Source organism: Sebastes fasciatus, chromosome 4, assembly GCF_043250625.1.
Source record: "Sebastes fasciatus isolate fSebFas1 chromosome 4, fSebFas1.pri, whole genome shotgun sequence".
Lineage (NCBI taxonomy): Eukaryota > Metazoa > Chordata > Actinopteri > Perciformes > Sebastidae > Sebastes > Sebastes fasciatus.
The window spans coordinates 15,730,547-15,754,390 of record NC_133798.1 but is presented as its reverse complement, the minus strand read 5'-3'; the positions used below and the strand labels follow the sequence as shown (position 1 = coordinate 15,754,390).

Genomic DNA, 23,844 nt, shown 5'->3' with positions numbered 1-23,844 from the left:
TACTTAGTTTAGTATCAAAATAAAGTTACTCATTATGCAGCAACTCATTGTTATATATTATAATGTGTATTATACTATTGGATTGTTATTTCTGGTGCATTAAGCAGCATTTTGCTGCTGTAGCTGGTCAAGGTGGAGCTCATTTTAACTGCTTTATTGTTAGATAAATAGATAAAAGTGGATATTTTATAAGTTGATAATGTATGTTTTGTATGTAAAAAACTAGGAATGCACTTTTTCAGAAGAATTGAATGATGAAGGTTGTGATATGTGTAAATAATAAAATTAAAATAATCATTTAACTAGTAATAATAATGGTCAAAAATGATGTAAAATTGCATTGTTTTAAGTCAAAAACTTCAAATTTTCTTAGAGGAGGAGCCCAAAACCCAATATCTTCTAGTATCTTTTATTCACTGTTGAAATTCATAAGGTCATAAATTCATCTTTATCCTGCTGCATAATATGTAGGAGTATCCTGACTGGGACACTTGATTCAAAACCTGAATGAAGAGCTCACATACCTCAGCTCTGCATGTGTACCTGCCTGTCTGTGGCTGTCAATGTATAATAATATAGCAATAAAATCACAACTGATTATGACTGACACAGTATAACAATAAATAATCAATAGAAAGGAATAAGTAGCAAGAGATTGCCGATACACACACCAACATGTCAATAAGGGCATAAAATTGAGAACATACTGTATGTCAACAGTATAATTAAGTGCAGTACTTGTAAATGTACCGTGTTTATTTATGTTCTTCCATTGAATGTAAAAAGAGATCAAAGAGGGAAAGACAAACTTTATGGGGATAGATAATATCCAAACATGTTGACTAAATGTGGCCAACATCAAGGCTGTGCAGACAAATGGGCAAAACTTAACTACGGTTTAACATTACTGAACCACCTTCACTTGATTTCTTTTTCATTATCCTAATCCTGCATGTGCTCTCATGTTTCCATTCAGAGTCCTTACACACAAACCTTTCATGACCAGAATCAAGTGCAAACTGAGCTTTGATACCATAAAGAAGCCACTTCTATTGTGTCATGCAGAGATATTCACAAGACGTATAAAAGAAAATATCCAAGTGTCCTACTGTCTGTCTGAATCGAACAATAGAAGAATGAAGCATGGGATCTGAAGCTGAGGGCGATGCGTGTCAGAGGCTGATGAAGCCGTGGTGTGTCACTGTGAACAGGTTCTCCAGGGGCAGGCTGCAACCTGCTGAGGACCCTAGGACATGACTGTGTGTGTGTGTGTGTTTGTGTGGGTGTGTGTGTGGGGGGGGGAGGGGGAAGAACTTGTTTGAGTAAAAAAGTGGTTTTCAAGCTTAACGATGTGACCTCTGACATGCAGGCAAACATACAATTTGCACACAGACCCACGCATACACACGCTTTAAGACATTACAACGTACTGCTGAGTGAAGGAATGCACCTGATCAACAGGAGCATGGACGAAAGCTATTTAAACACACACACAAAGACAAAAGCACACGCACGCACAAACAGCAAGCCCACACAAAACATGTTTTTAGAAAGACAGTTAAAGGGAGTTATCGTTTTTTTTTCTTTGATGACTTAACATGACATGTCATCACACATACAAGTGAGGGCAGAACAGGACAGTATGGGTGAGTTTTTAACGAGGTGACAGGAGGTTGTTGTAGAGTTTGAATCAAGCATCAGCCTAGTGCTGAGGCCATTGTGAAAGTGTCTGAAGATGCAGTTCCTACAATGACCACAAGATGCTGGCTCAAGAAAAACTTGGATGGCATCGAGGTGTTTGGGCAAAACACCAACTTCTTTTAGTGATAAAACGTTTTGTTCACCTTTTTCTCAATAGTGTGTCTTCTAATGACTGTTCTGGTGTTATTAACTATTATTGTTCCATTAAAGGGCTATTACGCAGTGGTGGAAGGAGTATTCAAATAATTTATCGAAGAAAAAGCACTGTTACCACACTATAGAAATATTAAATAACAAGTAAAAGTCCTGCATTCAAAATGTCCCTTAAAGGTCCAGTGTGTAGGATCTGGCATCATCTAGCAATGAGGTTGAGATTGCCACCAACTGAAGCCTCTCCCGTGTGCCTCTCCTACACTGCAAGCATGTAGGAGAGCTACGGTGCCCGACACAAAAACGTGAATGGCCCTCTCTAGAGCCAGTTGTTGTAAGAGTAACCTATCTTAGGTCATTTGTAGCAGAGCCAGTGCGAGTAACGTTATCAACGTTATTGAATTATATTCCATTTCTGCCAATAGAGCCCCCTAAATGTACACACTGGTCCTTTAAGAACAAAAATACAAGATCAGCAAAATGTAGTCAAAGAATCAAAAGTACAAGTATTAGTTTGTCAGAATGGTCCCTTTCAGTGTTATATCATTATGTTACTGGACCATTGTTATCAATGCATTTAGATGTAAACAGTACTTTAATGTTATAGCTGGTTGAGGTGGAGCCAATTCTAAATGTCATAATCATATCAGTCAATTGAATTTGATATATTGACATATTTGCCTCTGAAATGTAGGGAAGTATACAGTAGCATAGAATTAAAATACTCAAATAAAGTAAAAGTTCCTTTAAAATTGTACTTAAATACAGTACCTGAATAAATGTACTTAGTTACATTCCACCTCTGATAAATAAGGTATGGTCGGTGATCTTGAGAAACTAGCAAGAGTACACTAGATTTAAAAAAATGATCCAACCGAAAAACCGAGCCCAGTTTTGCCAACTCTTTTCCAAAGAAAGTAGCTAGCAGCACTAGCTCCAAAAGTCACTAAATCTAGTAAGAAAGTCACCAAGTTGGCAACACTGACAGTCCGTCCGTTCAGGCCTCCCTCCAAAGCCACTCCCCCAAAAGTATCATTAAACAATGAACATGGCTATTGTTATCACTCACAGCTGTCAAGCTAGCAGCTTGTGGAAGACTCCAGTGATGCGTAATGAGCGCACGAGCAGAGTGCGCACAGGTAGACAGGCGGGTAGCCCGTCCAATCATTTCATTTGGCCCGAATGTATCTATGTATTTATCACTGTGACAGCCACAAATACCAGATTTTTCTTCTTTTTCTGTCAGAGCATTTGATTTATTACCTCCGCCAAGGCCGAAGGCCTAGAAAGGAGGTTATATTTTCACCGGCGTTGGTTTGTTGGTTTGTCCGTTTGGAGGATAACTCCAAAAGTCTGTGATGGATTTGAATGAAATTTTTTGGAGGGGTGGGGTGTGACACAATGAACAATCCATTAGATTTTGGTGGCGATGATGTTCACACATTCATGAAACCTGCCTTGGCAGAGGTCTGCGCTCTCCGAGTGCACTTCTAGTTGACTGCTGTGATGAGAATTTCAACTAATATAACAAAAAATGATTTTAAAATCTTTACCAACCCTGCCTTTAATTATTCATTTTAATTATTTGTATGTTGCTATGGACAAAAGCGTCTGCCAAATGAATAAATTTAAAATGTAAAAATGTGCATGTTTTGGGGATATGTAACAGGTGTCTCAGTCTGTCACATTTCAACTGTGACGGTTGCTCCTTGCATATCCCATCACAGCTCGCCTGAACCTCAGGCTTAAAAATGTCCCCAGAGAAAACTCTGAGTGACGTCAGAGAGGCCACGTCTATTGTTTGTTTGATCACAGTCAAGAGATTTCTAATAATATTCACTATTAATGTTAAAATCATGAGTATACGTAATCTGAATGACAGATTCTCACTGCTCTCTCTCCTCGCTCACTTGCCCAATAAAACGTATACACTAATCCTGCATTCTTACTACCCATCATTAACCGTTGTCTCCATCACTAACTTGGTTCTCATGACACCAGAATATGTTTTCTGTCTATCCTGCACTTAAAGGCTTCATTCTGTGCCACTGTTCCGGTAGCAGCTCCAATTTACGGTCCCATCATTGTGTCCATCATCCTCTCTCCTACACCTAACCTTAGACATCAGCTCCAGCTCTGCTCTACCTCCCCGGTCAGCCCACACAAGTACAAAAAAAACTCTCCCTCTTGAGGACAAGCAGCCCACTCCAGGCTGCAGGCTGCAGTCTCTCTGAACCATCATTACAGTCATTAGGCAAGAATAAGCTCTGTATCACAGGAGTCCACCAGCATCCAGTTTAACCCAGCACAATTAGCACATCCGTTGGAGTAGAATTACCCTGTAAAATGAGAATGCTCTGGACAAAAGAGGCAGGAGAGTTGGAGGTGAAAAAAGAGGGTAAGTGTGAGGGAAAGGGGGAGAGAGGAGGAGAAGAGAAGTAAGGGAGGACAGGGAGAGATTAAAATTGTTTGAATTGGGTCCACGCTCGCCCCATTCATTTGGTATTCTGCTCAAATCAGGGCTTTTGTTCCGCCTGGCGTAAAGTAGTGTCAATCATCTCGACCCGGTTTTGTAGAATGGGGAAATTTATTATGAATTTGCTCCTGCAAATAATGAGGACTACCCCCTGCCTGCACTCCCTTCTCCCTCCTCCTTTTCCCCCCAAGCCACCTCTCCTCTCTCCCCCTCGCCTCCACCCCCATATCAATGCTGCAGAATAGGCAATAGAGAGTGAAGTTAGCAATCTCAGGGCCACTCGCACTCTGGACCCACATCAAAGTGACAGAGACGTCCAATCAGATTTGTCTTACAGGCATTACATGATGAATATGGTGCGGCCGCAGCACAAAAGCGCCTTTGTGTCTCCTCCGAGCAGCGACTATTCACAGCCCGCCACAGCCAGCCAGAGTGGAAGTAAATGGCCAAAAGGGCCCAGGCCAAAAAAAAAGCACCCAAACTTGTGCAGCACAATGGCCCATGCAAATCACAGCCCCCGCCACCTCCACCCTACCACACATCCCCACCTCTTCCATCCCTCTACCCTTCAGGCCTGAGCTCGGTTCCTCCTCTGCTGGGTCGTCTGAAGTTTAGGGCCTATTCACGCACACACACAGAGGTGTCAGTTAAAAGTGCTGAGCTGCACGCATTCAAACGTTCATTTGAAAAGAGAGAGATTTTCTTTTTTTAGAAAGATAGAAGAAAAACACGAGTCGAATGACTGACTTTTTTGTCAGAAAGTAAGAGTGACTTGGCGGCTGTGGGCAAGGCTCCTATTTAGCAAGACTTTTGCTGTGGGGAAGGGTATTTCCAGCACACTGGAGAGGCCCTAAAGCTATGACATGTGCTTGCCATGAGAGAACGATGAAATGAAATGTGATACGCCCAATTTGGCACAAAGAAAGGACATATATTGATCCACGTACCCATTACTTCAACTCAATGCATGCAGGACTGTAGTACAGTCTCGGTCTCGAGTCCAGACTTAAGGCCACTTTTTTGAAGTCTTGCACTTGTCTCGGACTCGTACCTTGTTGGACTCTGACTTGTCTTGGACTCATGCTCAGCTATTGAATACTGGTCAAGTTGTTCCTGGCTGCTCATTTGGGATAAGTTGTACAGAACTTTGCCTGATTTTAACAGTGTTTCCCCTTTATGCTGCATTCAACAGCAGTGCTATTAAAAATATCCCTGAATGCAATTTGGGCCGCCACGGCAAAAATACAAACTCTAGTTCTATCTATCTATCACATATATATGTAGCCTATTAGCATTGGAAAGACACTATTGCATATTATGGTCTTGAACAGGACTCAATTTGCTCTGGACTCCTTTTGGACTTGGTCTTGTCCCGGACTCGACTGGACCTGGTCTTGGACTTGACTACAGCCAGAGCGCATGACTCTGATTCTAACTGTAGAACATCTTTAGCAGATATTCAGTTCAAAGGATACCTCACTATGGTGTATCTCCCATGCTGGGAATGGAAAATCTGATTCTGAATCCCAGAAACTAAACTCTCAAGACTGTTCAGTTTAAAGGCCTACTTCATTACAGCATGATGTTAGCATCTGCACTGGTTCAAATGTCAGTTCCTGCTGTGCTTGCATTTTAAGGAAAATCTGACAAGTAAAACTATGTGCTCTTGGAAGAAAACTCTCAGGCAGCATCCATAGCACCTGGAACTCTCTAAATTTCGGAGAGCTCTTGAAGCTTGAAATCTAAAAAAAGCCTTTATTGTCATAACTGAGAACCAATGTGACCTGCAGTTCCTGACCATAACTTCTATTGGGGCAAAAAAAGAGTAGCAGCAGCACTGATTAGTGCATCCATAGTGCTCTAGTACTCTCCTAACCAGGACCTTGCTCAATCAATAGCGGAGGAGTCAACAGATTTGTCTCTGAACCAGCTGCACAGCCCTGCATGTCTGTGTCCGTCACAGTTCAGCATGTTTTTTGTCTGTGTTAAATGTAAACGGGTCTGTGCCTCTGCTTAAACATTAACACCTCTGTAAGCATTGCTCAAGGTTGTGCACCATCTCTCCATTCATCTACATCGCTGCTCTGTCTGTGGTCATTCCTCCTTTGTCTGAAGCGTATTTATCGTACTTGCATCTTCACAGCTGTGGCTCAGCAGCTATAGGTTTGTGTGATGTTTACCTTATTTACATTAGTTGAAAATATTTCTGTAAAAAAAGAATGTTAACGGTGTCATGGAGCGATTACATTCAAGTTCACTGCCTGTGGAAAACTTAAAGGAGTCAAGTTGTTTTATCCGCCAAAAGCCATTTGGTATGAAGTGTGATAAAATACTTTTAATTTTTATTAATTGTGAATAATTGAAGTATCAGAGATACAGACAGGTGTGATTGTTGTCTTAAGTAATGCGTAGTAAGAAAAAGTCTGCAGTTTGTGATGCACCTGTTGCTCTGCAGGCAGATGTGACTCTGAGCTGTGATTGGATGAGCTGTGCACTCACAGCATCCAGATGCTAACTCTTGGTGTAGCCATGACTTCATCAACTTCCCTGCAGCCATTCTGATAAAATAGTTCCATCTACTTCCATTTCAACACAGTAAAACAGTGTAATTTTCATGACAGCAACTTGTCATTAAAAGTCATCAAGTCATGTCAACTTGAATTGTGTGTTATCATAATCAGATTCATTTCAGAACTTATGATGAAAAGTTCAGGTCTTGTGACTTGAAATCCACTTTAAGCCACACAGCTGCAAATTTGATGCACAGATGTGTTACTACTAACATTAGAACAACTGAAACAAACAAAAATGTAATTTATCTCACATTTTAGTGCAGCTGGACCATTTATATTTTGATGTTGAAATAACTGAATGTGTTTACAATAAATGGTAATGCTTATCATATATCATTTCTAAAGGAATCATCACACTGAGATGCTGAGAGAGAGAGAATAGTTGTGTTATCAGTGGCAGTTACACTGTTATCATGTAAACATTGAAATGATTCATGTTGTGGGACATACACAGATAAACATTTGTTGCCCACGGCGTCAAAACATAAAAGCAACGAAATTTGTAAACCAAAAACTATAATTCAGCCATGCGCAATTTACGCACACACTGGAAGAGTGGATGTTCCTTTAAAAATGGATTAAAAAATCCGCCGAGTACTCTGATGATGACTGCATGCAGAGCTGGTCTCACTGAACATCTTTAAAGCGCTTCTAAAAGATTTGGAAACAGGCACATCTGGCTGCAGATGTTTTGAATGTTGATGAATGTTTTTTGATACCTTATGATTGTGAAATTTGCTCTTTGTCTTCGTTTTCAATTGTTATGTTTGTTTTATGTATGCAGCTGTGTAACTGTGGTGCTGCCTATCTTGGCCAGGACACTCTTGGAAAAGAGATTTTTAATCTCAATGAGTTTTTACTCCTGGTTAAATAAAAGTTAAATAGATAAAAACGATGACCCCTCACCACCCCACTTCATGGCCAGTTTAACCCTTTATTATAGTCTAGGTATGTGCGCATTTTGGCGTCTCCATGGTTTTAGGCATACATCTTTGTGAACGAAAACGCATGCATAAAATGAGCTGCATGTGATTGATTATTCACCATTGGATTAGGCCGAAATTAACATCGCACCCTTATGTATTGTCAAAGTGAAAATGACCCACTGACAAGGTGACATGAATAAATCTATTTTGGCCCGATATAGCTGAGGAGAAAATTGCATATCCATCTTTTAGGACAAGAGACTTATTTTCACTCTGTGCCCTGCATGGCCCTGCAGCCTGACACTGAAGGGCATCAGAAAAACATCATTTCAACCGTATAATAATGGAGCAGCGGGGTAACATTGATTTGTCTCTTTGAGTCCCGGTGACGTAGGAGGTTACAATAAAGCAGAGCGTAATTAATGTCATTTATCACTTGTGGGATTTTTTTTGTCACCGCCTTCACAGACAGGGCTCACATACGCGAGCCGTTAACCAATGGGAGAGCTCCTCGAGCCTTTGTCACCGAGCACAGGCACGTGGCTTACTTACACCTGCAGGCTGCAGTGTGTGTGTGTGTGTGTGTGTGTGTGTGTGTGTGTGTGTAAGAGAGAGGTGGAGCGTGCATATGCCTGTGGCACACTTTTAGGCGCAAGAAAAAACAAACATCCCACACATCTTTCACTCTGTTACTTTTTTTTGTAAGATTTCAGAAGTCCAGAATAGAAAGTAATATGCTGTTCTTCTTTTTTTTATTAATGTTGGCTGATATATAATGTATTTCAGTTTTTTTTTAGTTGATTATAAAAATACAAGGACTATATAAGACCAGCTTCAATCAGCCTCTCTCTTGTTCCCAATTTTCCACTCCCCACAGAGAGCACCAGGTGAAATTAAACTCGTTATTTCTCGTTCTCTGCGAATCTGGCATCAGTGTGTTTAATTACAATAGAAGATCTCCCATAATTGGCATAATGAGGCGCAAAAGGCGCACACAATAGGGCTTACAATGCTGGTGTTGTTGCTCCCCCCATTTCGCAGGAGATGGGCTTTTTTTGCTTGGGCTGTGAAAAACACAGTTGGGGATACAACTAGTCTACAAGCCCCTGGTTTTATTTAGATTGATCTCAATCTAGGCAATAAGAATTTTGACCCCTCTTATTGTCTGGCTGACTTTCCCCCGGGCCGTATTTCAAAGCGTCTATATATACCCTTTGAGAGGAGTGAATTGCACCCCTCCGCTCCAGGCCCTCTGGGCTATTGGTAGGACGCAAAAAGAAACAATGCAATGCATGAAACGTAATATTAATCTCCCTCCGTCCTGAATGCAGACAAAGCGCTGTAGAAGGTGCACGTCCATAATGGTTATTGAGTGTTCACCCAGCTGCGCAATTTTCCCCCGTGTGCCCAATGCAAGTCGGGAAAAGGTCATGCAGGGGCTTTGAATAGAAGAGAAGAGAAGCTACTAGTTTGCTCAATTACCGCCACACATACACACACACTACTTTCTCTCTCTCTCTTACACACACACCTCTCTCTCTTACACACATGAGCATAAGTGTGTCAGCTGAAGAATCAAAACCACTACAAAAAACATATAATATAAATAGATTCATCTTTATTTATAAAACTTGTTTACACAAAATATATCTGTTCAAATCGAATATTTACATTTTTTTTAGGCTACACGGAGAACAAGAAGTGCATACATTGATAAAGGTCTCCTTACCACCTATTAAAAAAACACTACAATCTGTCACAGGTAGTAGTAGTAGCCTTGATATTGCTGTCCAGTCACACAACTCATCATCCATGCTCAACTCACTGCCTCACTGACAGCTGGCTCTCACACTGACACTGTCAGCAACAATGTGGAAGTTGTTCATTATTGTTTGTTTGACTCAATGTACAAAAATATGTCTTCATGTTAAAACAATTTATGATACAATTTTTTGTTTTATGAAAAGGTGTAAGGAAACAATGTACATCACATTGTAAAAAACAGTCTGTTGACGCTTCATCATCTTTGTTATTGTGTCTTCTTCTTCTGACAGACGTCATGGCAGCTGAGTGAGGAAGGCAGTCCTGCTCTGATGAAACACTCATCTATAACAAGTCCTCTGGAGCTGCAGAGCCTGCTGTGTCACGTAATAATAATTGCACTTATTCAAACATAACACCAACACAGTTCTTTACTTCCACGCGTCAACGTGACACCGAGGAATCCAACTACCTCCCTTTCTTGTGGGGCGACTATTATTCATGCTCTATGCAACAAGAGGCTCTCTCTCACACACACCCCTTTTCTCTCTCTCTCTTTCTTGCTATTGCTTTGCTCCTGCAGAAGCAGCCCGGGGTGAGGGAGGGAGGCAACCAGATCACTTCCAGACTGATCTGATGCCTTTTTACCAAGTCTTTGTCATGCGCTTTTACGCACAGACGCTTTTACGCACAGACGCATGCTGTGTGGTTCCGGCATGCTTGTCAAGCCTCAGTACCTGTCGAACCAGGTGGTAATGTCTCAGTACCTGTCGAACCAGGTTGTAAAGTCTAACAGCTCCTGCTCCTCGGAGCTCAGAGGCTCATAGCTGCCTTCGTCTGACGAGTAGGTGGAGTGAGGTGACTCCGGGTCTGCAGAGTAGCAGCTGTTGGAGAGCGTCGGCGACGGCGGCAAGCCGCACTGGAAAGCGGCCGACACGGCGTCGTGCTCGTCCAGGAGTTGCTGCAGAGCCCGGATGTACTCCACCGCGGACCTCAGGGTCTCCACTTTGCTCATCTTCTTATTGGCGGCGCCGTTGGGCACGTGCTGCCGCAGCGTCTGGAAGCCCATGTTGACCTGCTTGACCCGGTTCCTCTCGCGCTCGTTGCGCCGAGCCACCGCGACCGGCTGCTGCTGCGGGATGGAGTAGCCGAGGCCGTTGAAGCTCAGGCGCCGCTTGCAGCGCAGCAGCTCCGGCGAGCTGGAGCGCTGTCTCTTCAGCACCTTGGAGGTGGAGGTGTTGGAGGTGGAAGTGGAGGTGGCGGCGCTGCAGTCCTGTGCAGGTGCGTGCAGGCTGAGGCTGGCGTGTCTCTCAGTAAATCCAAAGGTGAATGCAGTCTGCGTGGTGGTGATGGTTGTGGTTTCCATCTCAGCTCAAAACAGTTCCTTCTGGTGAGTGATGGAGATGGATGCAATGCGCGCAGCCTCTTGCGTTTGGCAGTGTACAGCTCTCGTGTCCTTCGCGTGTGTGGCTCTAACTCTAGTTCCAAGTCTCTCTCTCTTGACTGCTTTACTCCACGAGCCGATCTGACCCAAACTTTGGCAGCACTCCTCTTTTTCAACACGCGCCCCCATGCACACCCACCCATGCACACCCACCCTCCTCTTTCTGGAGACGCACGCTTCGTCGCGAGGCCCCGCCCCCGCTGTGTGATTCGACTCCCCCCGAGCCAGGCGCGTGGCTCCGGGAGCTCAATAAACAATCCCGAGCTTTCACTGCGCCGGGAGCACGCGCTGGGCTCATTTACATTCCAATGTCTTCTAAAAGTTGAAGGTCCCATTGGTCGATTCAAAACGGCCCCTGCAAACCGTGCGTAAAGAAAGAAAAAAAGAAAAAAAGAAAAAAAAAAGACAGAGAAAGAAAGGAGAAAAAAAGAAGAGAGAATAAAAAAAAAAAAAAAAAAAAAGTGAATGGTTTTTGGTTCTTTGAAATGCCCTTTTGAATTTGACAATGTACCCCTGGCAAGTCTTCAAATTATCAGTCCCTCCTCCTCCTCCTTGGCCATCTTTCTCTCCTCCAGCTCTTTACAATCACAAATACCAAGGACGCTCTCTGCTGTATCCAGGCTACAGCTTTACACAGCCAAATAAATTGCAAGCGTGTCTCTGAGAGCACAATAATTGGCAATTATAAAGCTCGTAAGGAGGACGCCATAAATGTAAAAAGTAAACACCGTGTTTATGACATGTAGGCGTCCGAAAGAGCACATTATACTGTTACCTCTCAACTTACTTGGCAGGTGGAAAGTCTTGTTAAATTCACATACAACTCTTGACCTCCCATCTGAATGCAGTTTATTTAGTGTTGTGTGCAGGCTATACTCTTTTTACGCGCATGTAGTCTGGTAGAAGCCAACTCTTCGTGCAGATGCACCAATGCAGCATTTCAGCACCACATCTGACTGGACAGTTAAACACAACAGCATCGTCATCCTCTTAGTTTTTGCCTTTCTGCTGACCTGAGTCGCATGTATATTTGTTTTAAATCAGATTTAGTTTCATTCACTTTTGTCAAAAGCTTCGAAATATAGGCTACGTTTCGTTTGTGGAAAAGTCTCCTTACCAGCAAGCAAACTCTGGCAGTGAGGCAGTCTGAGTGGAAACGTAAAGACTGGTCAGCCTATAATAAATAAGGGACACTTGCGACCTCTGGTGGTAAAAAAAAAAAGTGGCAACTGCCTCCTGCTATAACACATCTGTGTTCTGTTGTGATTGCTTCATGGAGAGGGGGATTCCCTGACAGCTTTAGTGGTTAAACATCTAAGTCTGGGCTGAGATTGCACTTAACTCTGCCCAGCCCACATGGCTTAGAAAACCCCCACATATTCATAACACAATAAGTCCAAAAATAAAGAAACAACTTTCACAATCAGATCATCAGACCTTCAAATGTCCACAACAAAATGTGTAAATCACTGACAAAAACTTTAAACTGGAGAAATCAGAGTAAATACTGTCTTAATAAAATATAATAGACATATAAATATTAAATAGAGGCCTGCTAATTATTTAATGAGGTGCCAGAGACATATAAGAAGCAATAATCTGAACATAGGCCTACTTGACCATTAAGTAGCCTGCCTTATTTCATGTATAAAATCGGTGTTTTGGCTTTATAAAATATAGATATATAATTAATTACTATCAATCAATCTATTTATATATTTTGGAGTTTAAACACATTAGAAATGGTTGTTTTTCTTCTCCATAATGTGCAAAACAAACCAAACCGTGACCCAAAAAAACGTAAAACAAACCAAACCATGAACCGTTGCACCCCTAGAATCAATTGTGTCAATATTAAACAATCACTCCAATGTTTGATCCTCTGTACACCAGAGTATAGAAGAGTTGTGCTGACACTCTTAAATCATCATAATCCAATACAAAATAAAATGGCACTCACTTCACACTTCTCCCCAAATCACACAGCTCACACCATCTTCTTTCTGAATACTTTAATATATCGAATATATATTTTAGCACATTATCCTGGGCAAAACTTTCCTTTGATAATACTCATATATTTTTCAAACTATTTGTCAAACTTGAAAAAATGTTGCTTTTGTTAAACTTACCATTACAACACAAATATTGTAACTATGTCATACGTATTCAATTTATGAAGAAGAAACACTCTCCTGAAGGGAATATCATCATCTTTTCCTAGAGGCTTGAGGCTTGAGACAAGTATACTTTGGATATTCCCTGCATTGGCCTGTGTGCTGTTTCATGTTAGTGCTTTCTATGGTAATCCCCACTTTCAAACTCTCAGATTCCCCCTTTATCTGCTCCCTCTGCCTAGCCAACAGCAGAGGGCGCTGAGTGAAAATAAAAGTGAAAACCCTCTGATACACTAGTTCATTTAGACAAGTTTATTTATTTAAATAGCCTCTATTTATTAAAATCTCCCCTGATGCTACATCTGAACAGTGTCTGATAAAGCTGTCAAAAAAAAATTACTGTGTCAAGAAAAATGTTTTTGTGTGTCGTGTATTCGTTGGAACCCGCACACTAAGAATGATTCACCTCCTGACATGGTGCTGATGAATGATAACAAACATTGTGAAATTCACAACAGACATTTTGGAGCAAAACTCCTGAGTAGGACAAATGTATCAGTCAAAGTTTCATGTGAGCTTTAGCAGGACAACAACTCAAAACACACATCCAAAAGCACTCAGGAACGGTTCTTTAAAAGCCATGGGGGGATGTGAAGTACGGCATGTGTGTGTGTGTCCTAAATTCATGTTAAATTAAATAATAGTCACAAATGTAAAAAAAATAAAGTATAATAAAATACAATAACATTTGATAAAAGATCAAATTCCTATGACTTTGACATCACATCTTAGATTATTGTTTTTCTCTTAGTCGCGCCCCCACACGTACACACCAGTTTACAGTAAGCTGAAGCGTGCCAACGTGTTATTCATAGGTAAGGGTGCGGTTATTTATGAGAACTGGAGCAGGTTTTTTGAAACACAATGTGCCACAACACCCACGATTTCAGAATTTTTCTTTTTAAAACAATAACTCAAGTCAACAGTGCCTCATATCTAACACACACACACACACACACATGAGAGAGAGATAAGTGTGTGTATCTTTCTGTGCGTGAGTGCTACAGATAGCGAAATGGCAAGCAAGATACAGATAATCTAGGATCCCAGTAAAAACACCCTTTTATAAACATCAAAAGTTGAACTGTAATTGTGCTTAATATAAGTCTCTCCTCCGATAACTCATATGCATGTTTGTGCTGACAAAGTAAGGGCCTGTGTACCTGTGTATGTATATCTCACGCGTATCTTTTGAAGGTTACTGTGGCGTCACACTAGAAGTCTAGAAAATATGCTCAGAGCAAACCTGTTGACCTTTCCTCTGTGTCACGTGATCTGCTTCATGTTTTGCCACAAAAATATCCCATATTTCATAAATTAACACTGATGATATTGCCTTTGCACTGTGAATATTAGTGTGAAATAGGATGTGAGCCCTCCATGTGGTCTAACAATAACCCGGTTACATCCTTCCCGAGTGGCCTTTGTTTTCTACAGGGGGCCTTATACGAGGACTGAGCTGTATTTCCGAAGAGCAGGGAAAGGGAAGTGCTCCCTAAGAGTATGTATCGCTTCCCTATTCCTGACACATGTATACTGCGCTGTAGCTGTGTGTGAGCCATATTTCTTAAAAAGTTCATCACTAACACAGTCTGCGGTCAGGACACAGCCAGACAACGGAAAGCATAATTCTCCCCTTGAAGCAAGTAAAGACATTTAGGCTTAGCATGCACACTAACCCAACATACAGTTCCTGACCTTTTGTACTTTGGATAAGATAATGGATGGATAGGAGCCCAGAGAGGACTGAAGAAAATAAATACTTTACAGTTGCGCTTCCTTGTTAAGTGAAGTTAGAGAACGCTGATGGTAGAAAGAGGAAGTGAGGCCTCGTTTGGAGCGAGCTAAGTAGTGGTGTTTAGTATTATAGATCAACCTGCATGTCATGGAAATAAGGGAGTCCCCGCTGCACTCTCACTCACTGTATGGTTATTAATATTCGTTCTCATTCAAACGCATGACACAACCGCACACCTGCAGGACTCTGACTAAAAGTACCACATTATCACTTGAGTACACTGCACATTTGTTACTAACTTTATGCGGGGCGTTCACTGGTGGATTCTTTTGTCTGAATTCACTGGAACAGGGTTGGTTTCATGATGGGACTCTATTTTAGTGAGCAATACCTCTCCAAAAGTACAGGTCAGAGCAGGTGGAGCGAAATGCCAAGCTGCCTCTTAACTGACAGGTCATCTGAACTGACTTACAAAATGTTCGGTGGGCCTTCAATCTTACCAGTAGGGGGGGGCATAAGGTAAGGGGGGGAGGCATAAGGTGCCCTCTAGGGGGCCCTTCCAGTGGAGAAAACATGATGAAGTGCCCTCTAGAGTGCCCTTAAAGGGACTGTTTGTAACTTCTTACACGTATAAATCACCCGGGTCGGTGTCACATGCGCACTCGTATGTGTGGCTACGCTGTTCAGACAAGACTCCAACACAAACTACACGGAAGCACCAAAACCGCAAAGTTATATCTAGTGAACCCCGGTTGCAAAACAGTGTTGGTTGCGGTCAGAGTACACGGGGGAGACCGTAGCTTTGGTCTCCAGGGACGGAGTCTCTGCTGTACTCTGCTCCTCTGCCAGCTTGCCTTCACTCAGCTCGCTCCACCTCACGTGCATGCGCACACACTACACACTGCAGAAGAGTTAGTAGCTCTGAGAATATCTAGTGAGTGGACGTTTATGCAGAAATAACTGCTGCAGCTCCTCCAGACCAACAGAGGTTTTCCGTGTCTTGTGAAGTGACGGGGCTCCGCAGCGAATTACGTTATCGTCTCCGACCGGGTGCCGGTGTCTCCCTCCGACCGCGGTCGGGAGGCTGAAGCAGGAAAAGCCAACACTAGGATCAGCAGTGATTCATGGAGAGACCTTCATCTGGTCAGCTAACATTACTGCCAAGCAGGTGAAATATAGAGTGTTATTGTGGTTTTAGCTGATGTGTGTCACCTCACTGTTTTGATTGTCGTTCATGTCTATGTAGAGCGAGCACAAACACTAGCCCTATGCTGACCTTCGTTGACTTAACGGCCACAGGTCTTACAAACAGTCCCTTTAATGTTTTTAGCCCCTATACCCCTCAGACAGCCTGAGTCCGCCACTGTCTATAGTTGTTTATAGCTGTTTATAATAAAGTTAAATCAAGAGCATCCTAATTGTCACTTGTCCTGTATCTCCTTGTTCCAATACTACATTAAAACCATAAGGCATATATCTATATTGTGTGAAATATTAAAGCCCCCCACATTTTTACGGATGCAACATAACATTTGAAATGTCGGGTACATACATACATTTTATAACTCGTGTCAGTTATGACATCATAATTCAGCATCACATACACCTGTAGAATGTCTCATAATAGATACTTGGCAGCACTAAACTGCCCACGTGGTTCTCGCGTGGGTTAACCGGTTTTTAACAACATAGGCTTGGCATCACTCACACTATTATAAAACTAATGATGTACTCAATAACAAGGCTTGACAACTGGGTGATGATATACGAGAAAACATTCCCTTGGGGAGGTGGATGATGAAATGTAAGATGACGCAATGACAGAGATTGGACACATTCAGCAACTTTCACTTTCACTCGGAAAGCGAGAAATTCCACTTTTCCAACCAGTTGTGCATCCGGTCTGCAGAGTGTGTGTTAGATTTAACTACCGGGAGCAGCTTAAAGGTCTGTTTAATGCTGTGTGTGGGGCGGTAACGTCGTGCTGGTCCTTGAATCGAACTCACCCATGCGTGAGTCGGAATGAACGCCGGATGCGCTGCGCCCTCCCACCAGCCTCCCACTGGAGGAGGAGACATCAACACGTCATATTGGCACTGGTGTGGCTTCTATAACACTCAGCAAAGCTTTCTCCGAGGATCCAAACCAACAGCTCTTTGTAGAGAGCAACACATCTGCTGAGACATGCAAAGGTAGGGAGACAAACATCCTCATCTCTTTCTCTCCCTGTCTTATTATTTAGGATTATACCATTATGTTTCTTCTGTGTAGACTAGTGTGAGTGAAACTTGCTGTGTGTGTGTGTGTAGATTTGTGTGGCAATAAAAGTATAAAACTTGATTTATTCAGATCCTTTTGGAGGCTATAATGTGTTTAGTGTGCATGTTCTTAAAATTGCTTGGCCAGACCATGTTTTGGATTACAGTGGGCTATGGGTATTTGTCTAAAAAACACTTTACTGTGTGTAAGCTGCAAAGATAGGGAGACAAACATCCTCATCTCTTTCTCTCCCTGTTTTAGGATTACATCATTAGGTTTCTTTCTTCTATGTAGACTAGTGTGAAACTTGCTGTGTGTGTAGATTTGTGTGGCAATAAAAGAAACTTGATTTATTCAGATTCTATGGAGGCTATAATGTGTCTAGTGTGCATGTTCTTAAAATTGCTTGGCCAGACCATGTTTTGGATTGCTATGGGTATTTGTCTAAAAACTGTGTGTAAGCTGACTGCACTGTGCTGTGTGTTGGGTCTTATTTCCTCTCTCTGATCTGTCATGTTTCCTTCTCAGCCCTCCCAAGCCTCAGTTTGCCAGCTGGCTCATAGAGCAGGTGGAGACGGGCCAGTACACGGGCCTGCGCTACGAGGGCCAAAACAAGTTCAGAGTCCCCTGGAAGCACAACTCCAGAAAGGACTGCAACGAGGAGGATATTAAAATATTCCGGGTAGGTTGCAATACTAGTGTTATCCATCCGGCATGTGATTAGATAACAATGTTGCTTTGTTGACATCTGTCTGATACAACTGTAGTGATACTGTATGTAGTTTGAAGTGTGATATTGTGCCACAAACACTCCTCATAGGCAGTTTCTGAAGAATATGACTTGGTGCTGAAGTATGGCAGGTGTTGACAGGGGGCAGTTATAGCATGCCAACACCAGTGGTGGCACTTCCACTTCCCTTGAGTCAAAGTAGCCATACCACAGTGTAAGTGGTTAAAGCTGCAGTGGGTAAAAATAGAGCAAATATGATTAAAATGTTTTTGTTTTTTTTATAAAATGGTCACTATATCCTGACAGTAGTGCATGAGACAGGTAATCTGAGAAAAAAAATCATGTGCCTCTGTCTCCTCCGGTGTCCTCCGGTGCTCCTAATGGCATCTTCAAGATTTCGAATACCGGAGGAAAACAACCAATCAGAGCCGAGCTGGATCCTGCCATCTCTGAGCAGCTGTCAATCACTCGCAAACTCCGATCAAACAGTCAAACTAGGCAGCGCTGATCAAATATGAATCAATGAATCAATTACTGTAATGCCTATTTCTCGCCCAAAATGTTTTCAGAAACATCTTGTAGTGTACTGTTTAGCTGTAAAATTAGAAAGTTTGTGACCCTGCAGCCATGTTGAGATCAGTTGAAGAAATACCAAGCACCGCCCACCAGCCGGAGCACAGCCAATAGGAACGCTCTCTCTGAAATGACCTGTGATTGGTCAAAGTCTCCCGTCACGGGCTAGATTTTTTAAAGCCTGAAAACAGAGCCATGAGGAGGTGCAGAAGTCTAGTTTTCTCTCAGAGCACTTGAATTACAATATGATGAAAGGTTATTATGGAATTTTTGCCCAATGATGCCAAAAACTTTCTGCCTGCTGATACTTAAAAACAAAAACTCAATTACAAGTAAAAACCCAGCATTCAAACTTTTCTATAAGAAAACAATGAAAGTAACTGCAGGGAAATTTAGTAATTTGCTGCTATAGAAGCACTCATTGTGGGGAATTTGGAAACCTGAGGTGCTTTCCCTCATGTAATTAATGCATTTATGATGCAACATCATAATCTGTGTTATTGATCATAATTAAATGTGAGATTGTTCATTTTTGATGGCAGGACAGCCTCTTTTGTTTACATGTGGACTGTATTTAACCTTCTCTTCTCATGGTTCAGGCCTGGGCAGTAGCAAGTGGCAAAATCTACGACTTCCCCACCGACAAGGCCAGGTGGAAAACCAACTTCCGATGCGCTCTGAACAACCTCTCGGTGCGCTTCAAGATGGTAGAAGATAATTCCAAGAACTCTGACGACCCTCATAAAATCTATCAGATCATCAACACTGAGTGTAAGACGACTAGTCACTTAATAAGCCTTCTACTTCCACCATGTTTTGAAGTTTGAATGCAAATGAATCTGTTTTCTTATCGGCAGACAACTATGAACGTCTGCCAACACAAGCGTCTCAGGAGGATTCTGACATGTCTCAGGATATCTACAGCGTCCCCACAGAGTGCTTCCCCTCAGGAAATGAGGTGCCTGGAGTGCATACTTTCACTTCTGTCAAATGGTTTCAAATCACAAATATTTTTTCTGTGGTGTTTGCTTCCTTTCAGTACTTACAGTGTTATTAAATGATTGTTTTTGTTCTCCAAACAGCTTAATCTGCTTAACAATTTCATGGCCTTGGATCTTGGCAACCAGCCACAAGGTAAAGTACAGAGTCTTGTGCAAAGACTCTTCTATATAACCATAGAAGTCATAAAAGAACACCCTCTCCAGCTGTTTATGATTTTACATGGTGTATAACGAAGGTTGAATATAGTTTAATCTGCTTTTTATTGTTTTTAATAGAGGAGCAACTGTGGGTAGATGACTATGGTCAGCACAATCCAGCTGTCCCTGGAAGCTATCCCGTAGCAGCTGAGAACCACCAAGAGCTTTTATCAGATCAGCCTGCTTACTGCGAGGGTATGTTCAGACCAATAAAATCTAATTGCTTTATTGAAATGAAATGCTGGACTGGGAAAACATGTTTTTTTGATTGTATATGTAAATATTTGATCATGTCTTTGTTTTGTTTTTTTGCAGTAAATCCTCCGCCAGTCCTCAGTTCACCTATGCAGCCAAGTATATACGACCTGGAGATCTCCATTCACTACAGGAAAAAAGAAATGCTAAAGACCACATACACCACTGCCCTTCTCCAGCTCCACTACCACCAGGAGGCCCCTGAGCTCAACGCCCATCACCTCTGCTTCCCCTCCACTGACGGCCTGCTGGACCAAAAACAGGTACATGATCACATCAGCTGGACATTACATGTGACTTAGTTAAATAAAAATCTGCCATAAACTACTGAAAAAAAAAAAAAAAATGAACAGTTTATCTCACTTTCTTTGGCCAATGGTGTAATATATATATATATATATATATATATATATATTACTGTTTTTAACTTGACAAACATGGTGAATGCATTTCCTTCCTCATAAAACATATGCTAAAGCCAATTTTTTAAGTATTTTAAATTGTGCATTGTTGGCTAGCAGTCTTCCTCTTTGCAGCCTTTGCTGGCACATTACTGCTTTTCTTGCCGTGTCACTACCACGTGTGGATAGGCGGAATAGTGTGAAACTTTTGGCAGGGATGTGTATATCATGTCACCCACGTGTATGTGCACAAGAACCATCAAAACGCGAGACCCACTCATAAAAACATTGCACCTTAGCTCTACTAGTGGTCAGAAACTCCACAGGGTACCTTTTAAAAGGTATGGTTGGTAGTGCTGTTCAAATACATTATACATGGACATTATAATACGTTATATTAGTTGAAATTCTCATTACATCCCGACAGCAATCAATAAATCAAATGCTCTGACGACACTTAAGAAAAAAATGTGGTATCTTTGACTGTCGCAGGATTGTAATAAGCCCGTCCAATCATTGCATTTGGCCTGAATGCAATGATTGGACGGGCTACCTGCCTACCCACTTGCGCTCATTGCACATCAACAAGCTGCTAGCTTGACAGCTGTGAGTGCCAACAATAGCCATGTTCATTGTTTACATTCATAATGATAATTTTGGGGGAGTGGCTTTTGAGGGAGGCCTGAAGGGACGGACTTGGTGACAGACTTGGTGACTTTCTCTCTAGATTTAGGGTCTTTTGGAGCTTTTGGTGCTGCTAACTACTTTCATTGGAAAAGAGTTGGCAACCCTGTTCTGGGTTATTTCGGTTGAATCTTGTATTTCCATCTAGTGTACTCTTGCTGGTTTTTTTTAGGTTTAAAAAAAAGACTCACCGTGAGACGTGTTAAATTGAGCAAGTTGTGGAAGTTTCAAAAAAGTTCAAGATAGAGGAAGAGAGAGGGATGTAAGAAGTTTGGAGTTTGCTCCTCTACAAAGAACTTTGATCAGCATATCAAATATTTAAGGATTTAACTTTCCTTTAAGTTTATATACTGCTGTACATCCTCAATGTGTTAAAGCTTTTTATATATGGAAAAGTTTTTCTAATCACAACTTCCTTTACACCAGATTGAGTACACCAACCGCATCCTTAACAGCATCCAGAGGGGTCTATTACTGGAGGTACGGGAAACTGGGATCTATGCCTGGAGGCAGGACCGGTGCCATGTGTTTGCCAGCACCAGTGATCCCAGTTTGGCTCACCCAGACCCAACCAAGCTGCCCCAGAACACCATGGTGGAGCTCCTCAGCTTTGAGAATTATGTGAATGGTAGGTGTGGGCTCTTTACTACTTATTACTAATATTATCACGGTTACATTTTAAGTGAAGCCAGCATCACTTTGCACTGTGAAATAAATGGTTGAACCTGTATGTTTCAGAACTGAGGCACTTTAAAGAGAGCAACGGTGCCTCTCCTAACTACTCCATCAACATGTGCTTTGGAGAGAAGTTTCCTGATGGAAAACCTTTGGAGAAGAAGCTCATCGTAGTCAAGGTAACCCTCTTTAATATCTTTCCTGAGCTTCACCTCAAAGACATACAGTATTTGAGATCATTTCCCTTCACTTATGCAGTTATTTTAAAGAGCTGTCTCAATGTGTCACTTTGCTACTCCCTGTAGGTGGTCCCTCTGATCTGTCGACACTTTCATGAGATGGCCCAGATGGAGGGGGCTTCGTCTCTCCACAGCGCCAACGTCAGCCTACAGATCTCACAGAACAGCCTCTTCGATCTAATCAGCTCCATCTTCAGTCTGCCGATAGTTGAAGAGCCGGCACGAGCTGCTGCGCCTTTTCTACCTCAGATCTGATGTGTTATCTCTAACTTGTTCCTAATGGGACCATTTCTACTACCTGCTGGACCACACCCTGCCTTTACCTAAAGCTTCACTTAAAAATAGCCAAACTGGTGACCTATTGAATGTGTTAAGAGTAGATGAAGCATAATGATGTGCCATTATTGATCAACTGTAACTCCAGCTTTGCATTATCTCTTGTTCACATTAGTCACAAACTGACACTTTATCACTACATAAGTAGAAATGAACTCCTCCACTGTTGGACTGTTACATTACTCAACTCAAAGGCCTTGCCTTGGAATAAACCTTTATATGATTACTGTAAATGTCAAATCATCTCTTAATGAAATGTATTGTTTTATTTGATACATGCATGTATTAACCAAATGATGCCTAACATGATGGGAAATCCTTTCTAACATGTTAAGTGTTTGGTTTTTGATCACATATTTATGAGCTTGTAAAATGCAAATGGAAGTTAAATAATGTATAAGGAAGATTTTTTATGTGTCATGCAGCCATTAACTGCAATATACTGTATGTCCATATTTGTGGTGAATTGTTTTGCACTTCAGAATTTGTTAAACGTTTTTATACTCTGCTGGTCATTTTTGCACTTTTCAAACTAAATAAACCTTACTGGCATTATTTAGATTTCCAATAAACCGTTAACTGTAACCTTGAATGACGTCTCATTTCATTACCACTGTGCTGTAGCGTATCACTCGTAAATGCTGGGAAGTAATATACGGAGAGAGTATAATAGATCACTTTAAAAAACACTTTAGGGTATAATATACTGATTTCTTAAAGCTAAACCGAGACTTTTTCCAAAGAAAAATTAATCTTTGAAAACTTAAGGTTCGTCCATAATAACCCAAAAAGAAATGAAGACAAAGATCCTATTTTTTTTCCGTTAAAACAATGACACTGAAAAGAAAATACAAAAACTATACTCACTATAATTCTCAAAGTATATCCAAACCGAAATATGACACTAGGACAAAATATGAGCAAGTAATTGAATTCAACTGAGACAAAACCCTATTTATCATCAGTGATTTATTATCATTTGTGTTCCCTCTATAGAAACACCTGGCCTGTCTGATCAAGTAAATGCAGAAAAAAGAAAAATACATTCAGATAAACATGAGCACCTGTTTTTGTAGATTCGTCCACTCCTAGTCCTTGGCGTTATGAAGCAGAATTAAACGTGACAACACAGTACAAAGCAAGTCCAACTACCCACCTGATCCGTCTTTACACAAACTACTAAAGACAACAAAATGCTGGACACACAGAATAACATTCTCATGAACAATTCTGTTAAAGAAAGCAATGTTGTAAAGGATATCACCAAGGAGTAAGGTTTAAGACACAATGACAAAGCAGTCAGAATGAGGCTGTAATTAAGTACTGCAGGTGAACACTGAACGGATGTTCCCAACTAAAGCGCTTGTGTTTACTTCCATCATACCTACCTTGGAAAATGCTGCAACTTATGAGATGTTCCACTGTTTTTTTATGATAATATGGACTATAAATTGAGCTCACAAAACCTTGATATCATGCCAATAAAATGAGCTTAATATGTATTGATAAACTTTAAATACAGAAAGAAAAAAAAACTTGTTAAAATG

The 23,844-nt window shown here is 41.5% G+C and overlaps 2 protein-coding genes across 2 annotated transcripts; one reads left to right on the top strand and one right to left on the bottom strand.

Moving 5' to 3' along the window:
* Positions 1-9,468: 9,468 nt before the first annotated feature.
* ascl1b (achaete-scute family bHLH transcription factor 1b) lies at positions 9,469-11,232 on the bottom strand. The gene has a single exon (XM_074634315.1). The coding sequence runs from the start codon at positions 10,951-10,953 to the stop codon at positions 10,348-10,350; it is 606 nt and encodes a 201-aa protein (XP_074490416.1). The 5' UTR covers positions 10,954-11,232; the 3' UTR covers positions 9,469-10,347.
* A 5,766-nt stretch (positions 11,233-16,998) lies between these two features.
* Positions 16,999-22,882, top strand: irf7 (interferon regulatory factor 7). Its single transcript, XM_074632260.1, has 10 exons — positions 16,999-17,138; positions 17,734-17,887; positions 19,108-19,279; positions 19,366-19,466; positions 19,591-19,642; positions 19,786-19,902; positions 20,023-20,225; positions 21,474-21,675; positions 21,786-21,901; positions 22,028-22,882. Exons 1-10 carry the CDS (start codon positions 17,131-17,133, stop codon positions 22,214-22,216), a joined length of 1,314 nt encoding a protein of 437 aa, XP_074488361.1. The 5' UTR covers positions 16,999-17,130; the 3' UTR covers positions 22,217-22,882.
* Positions 22,883-23,844: the final 962 nt, after the last annotated feature.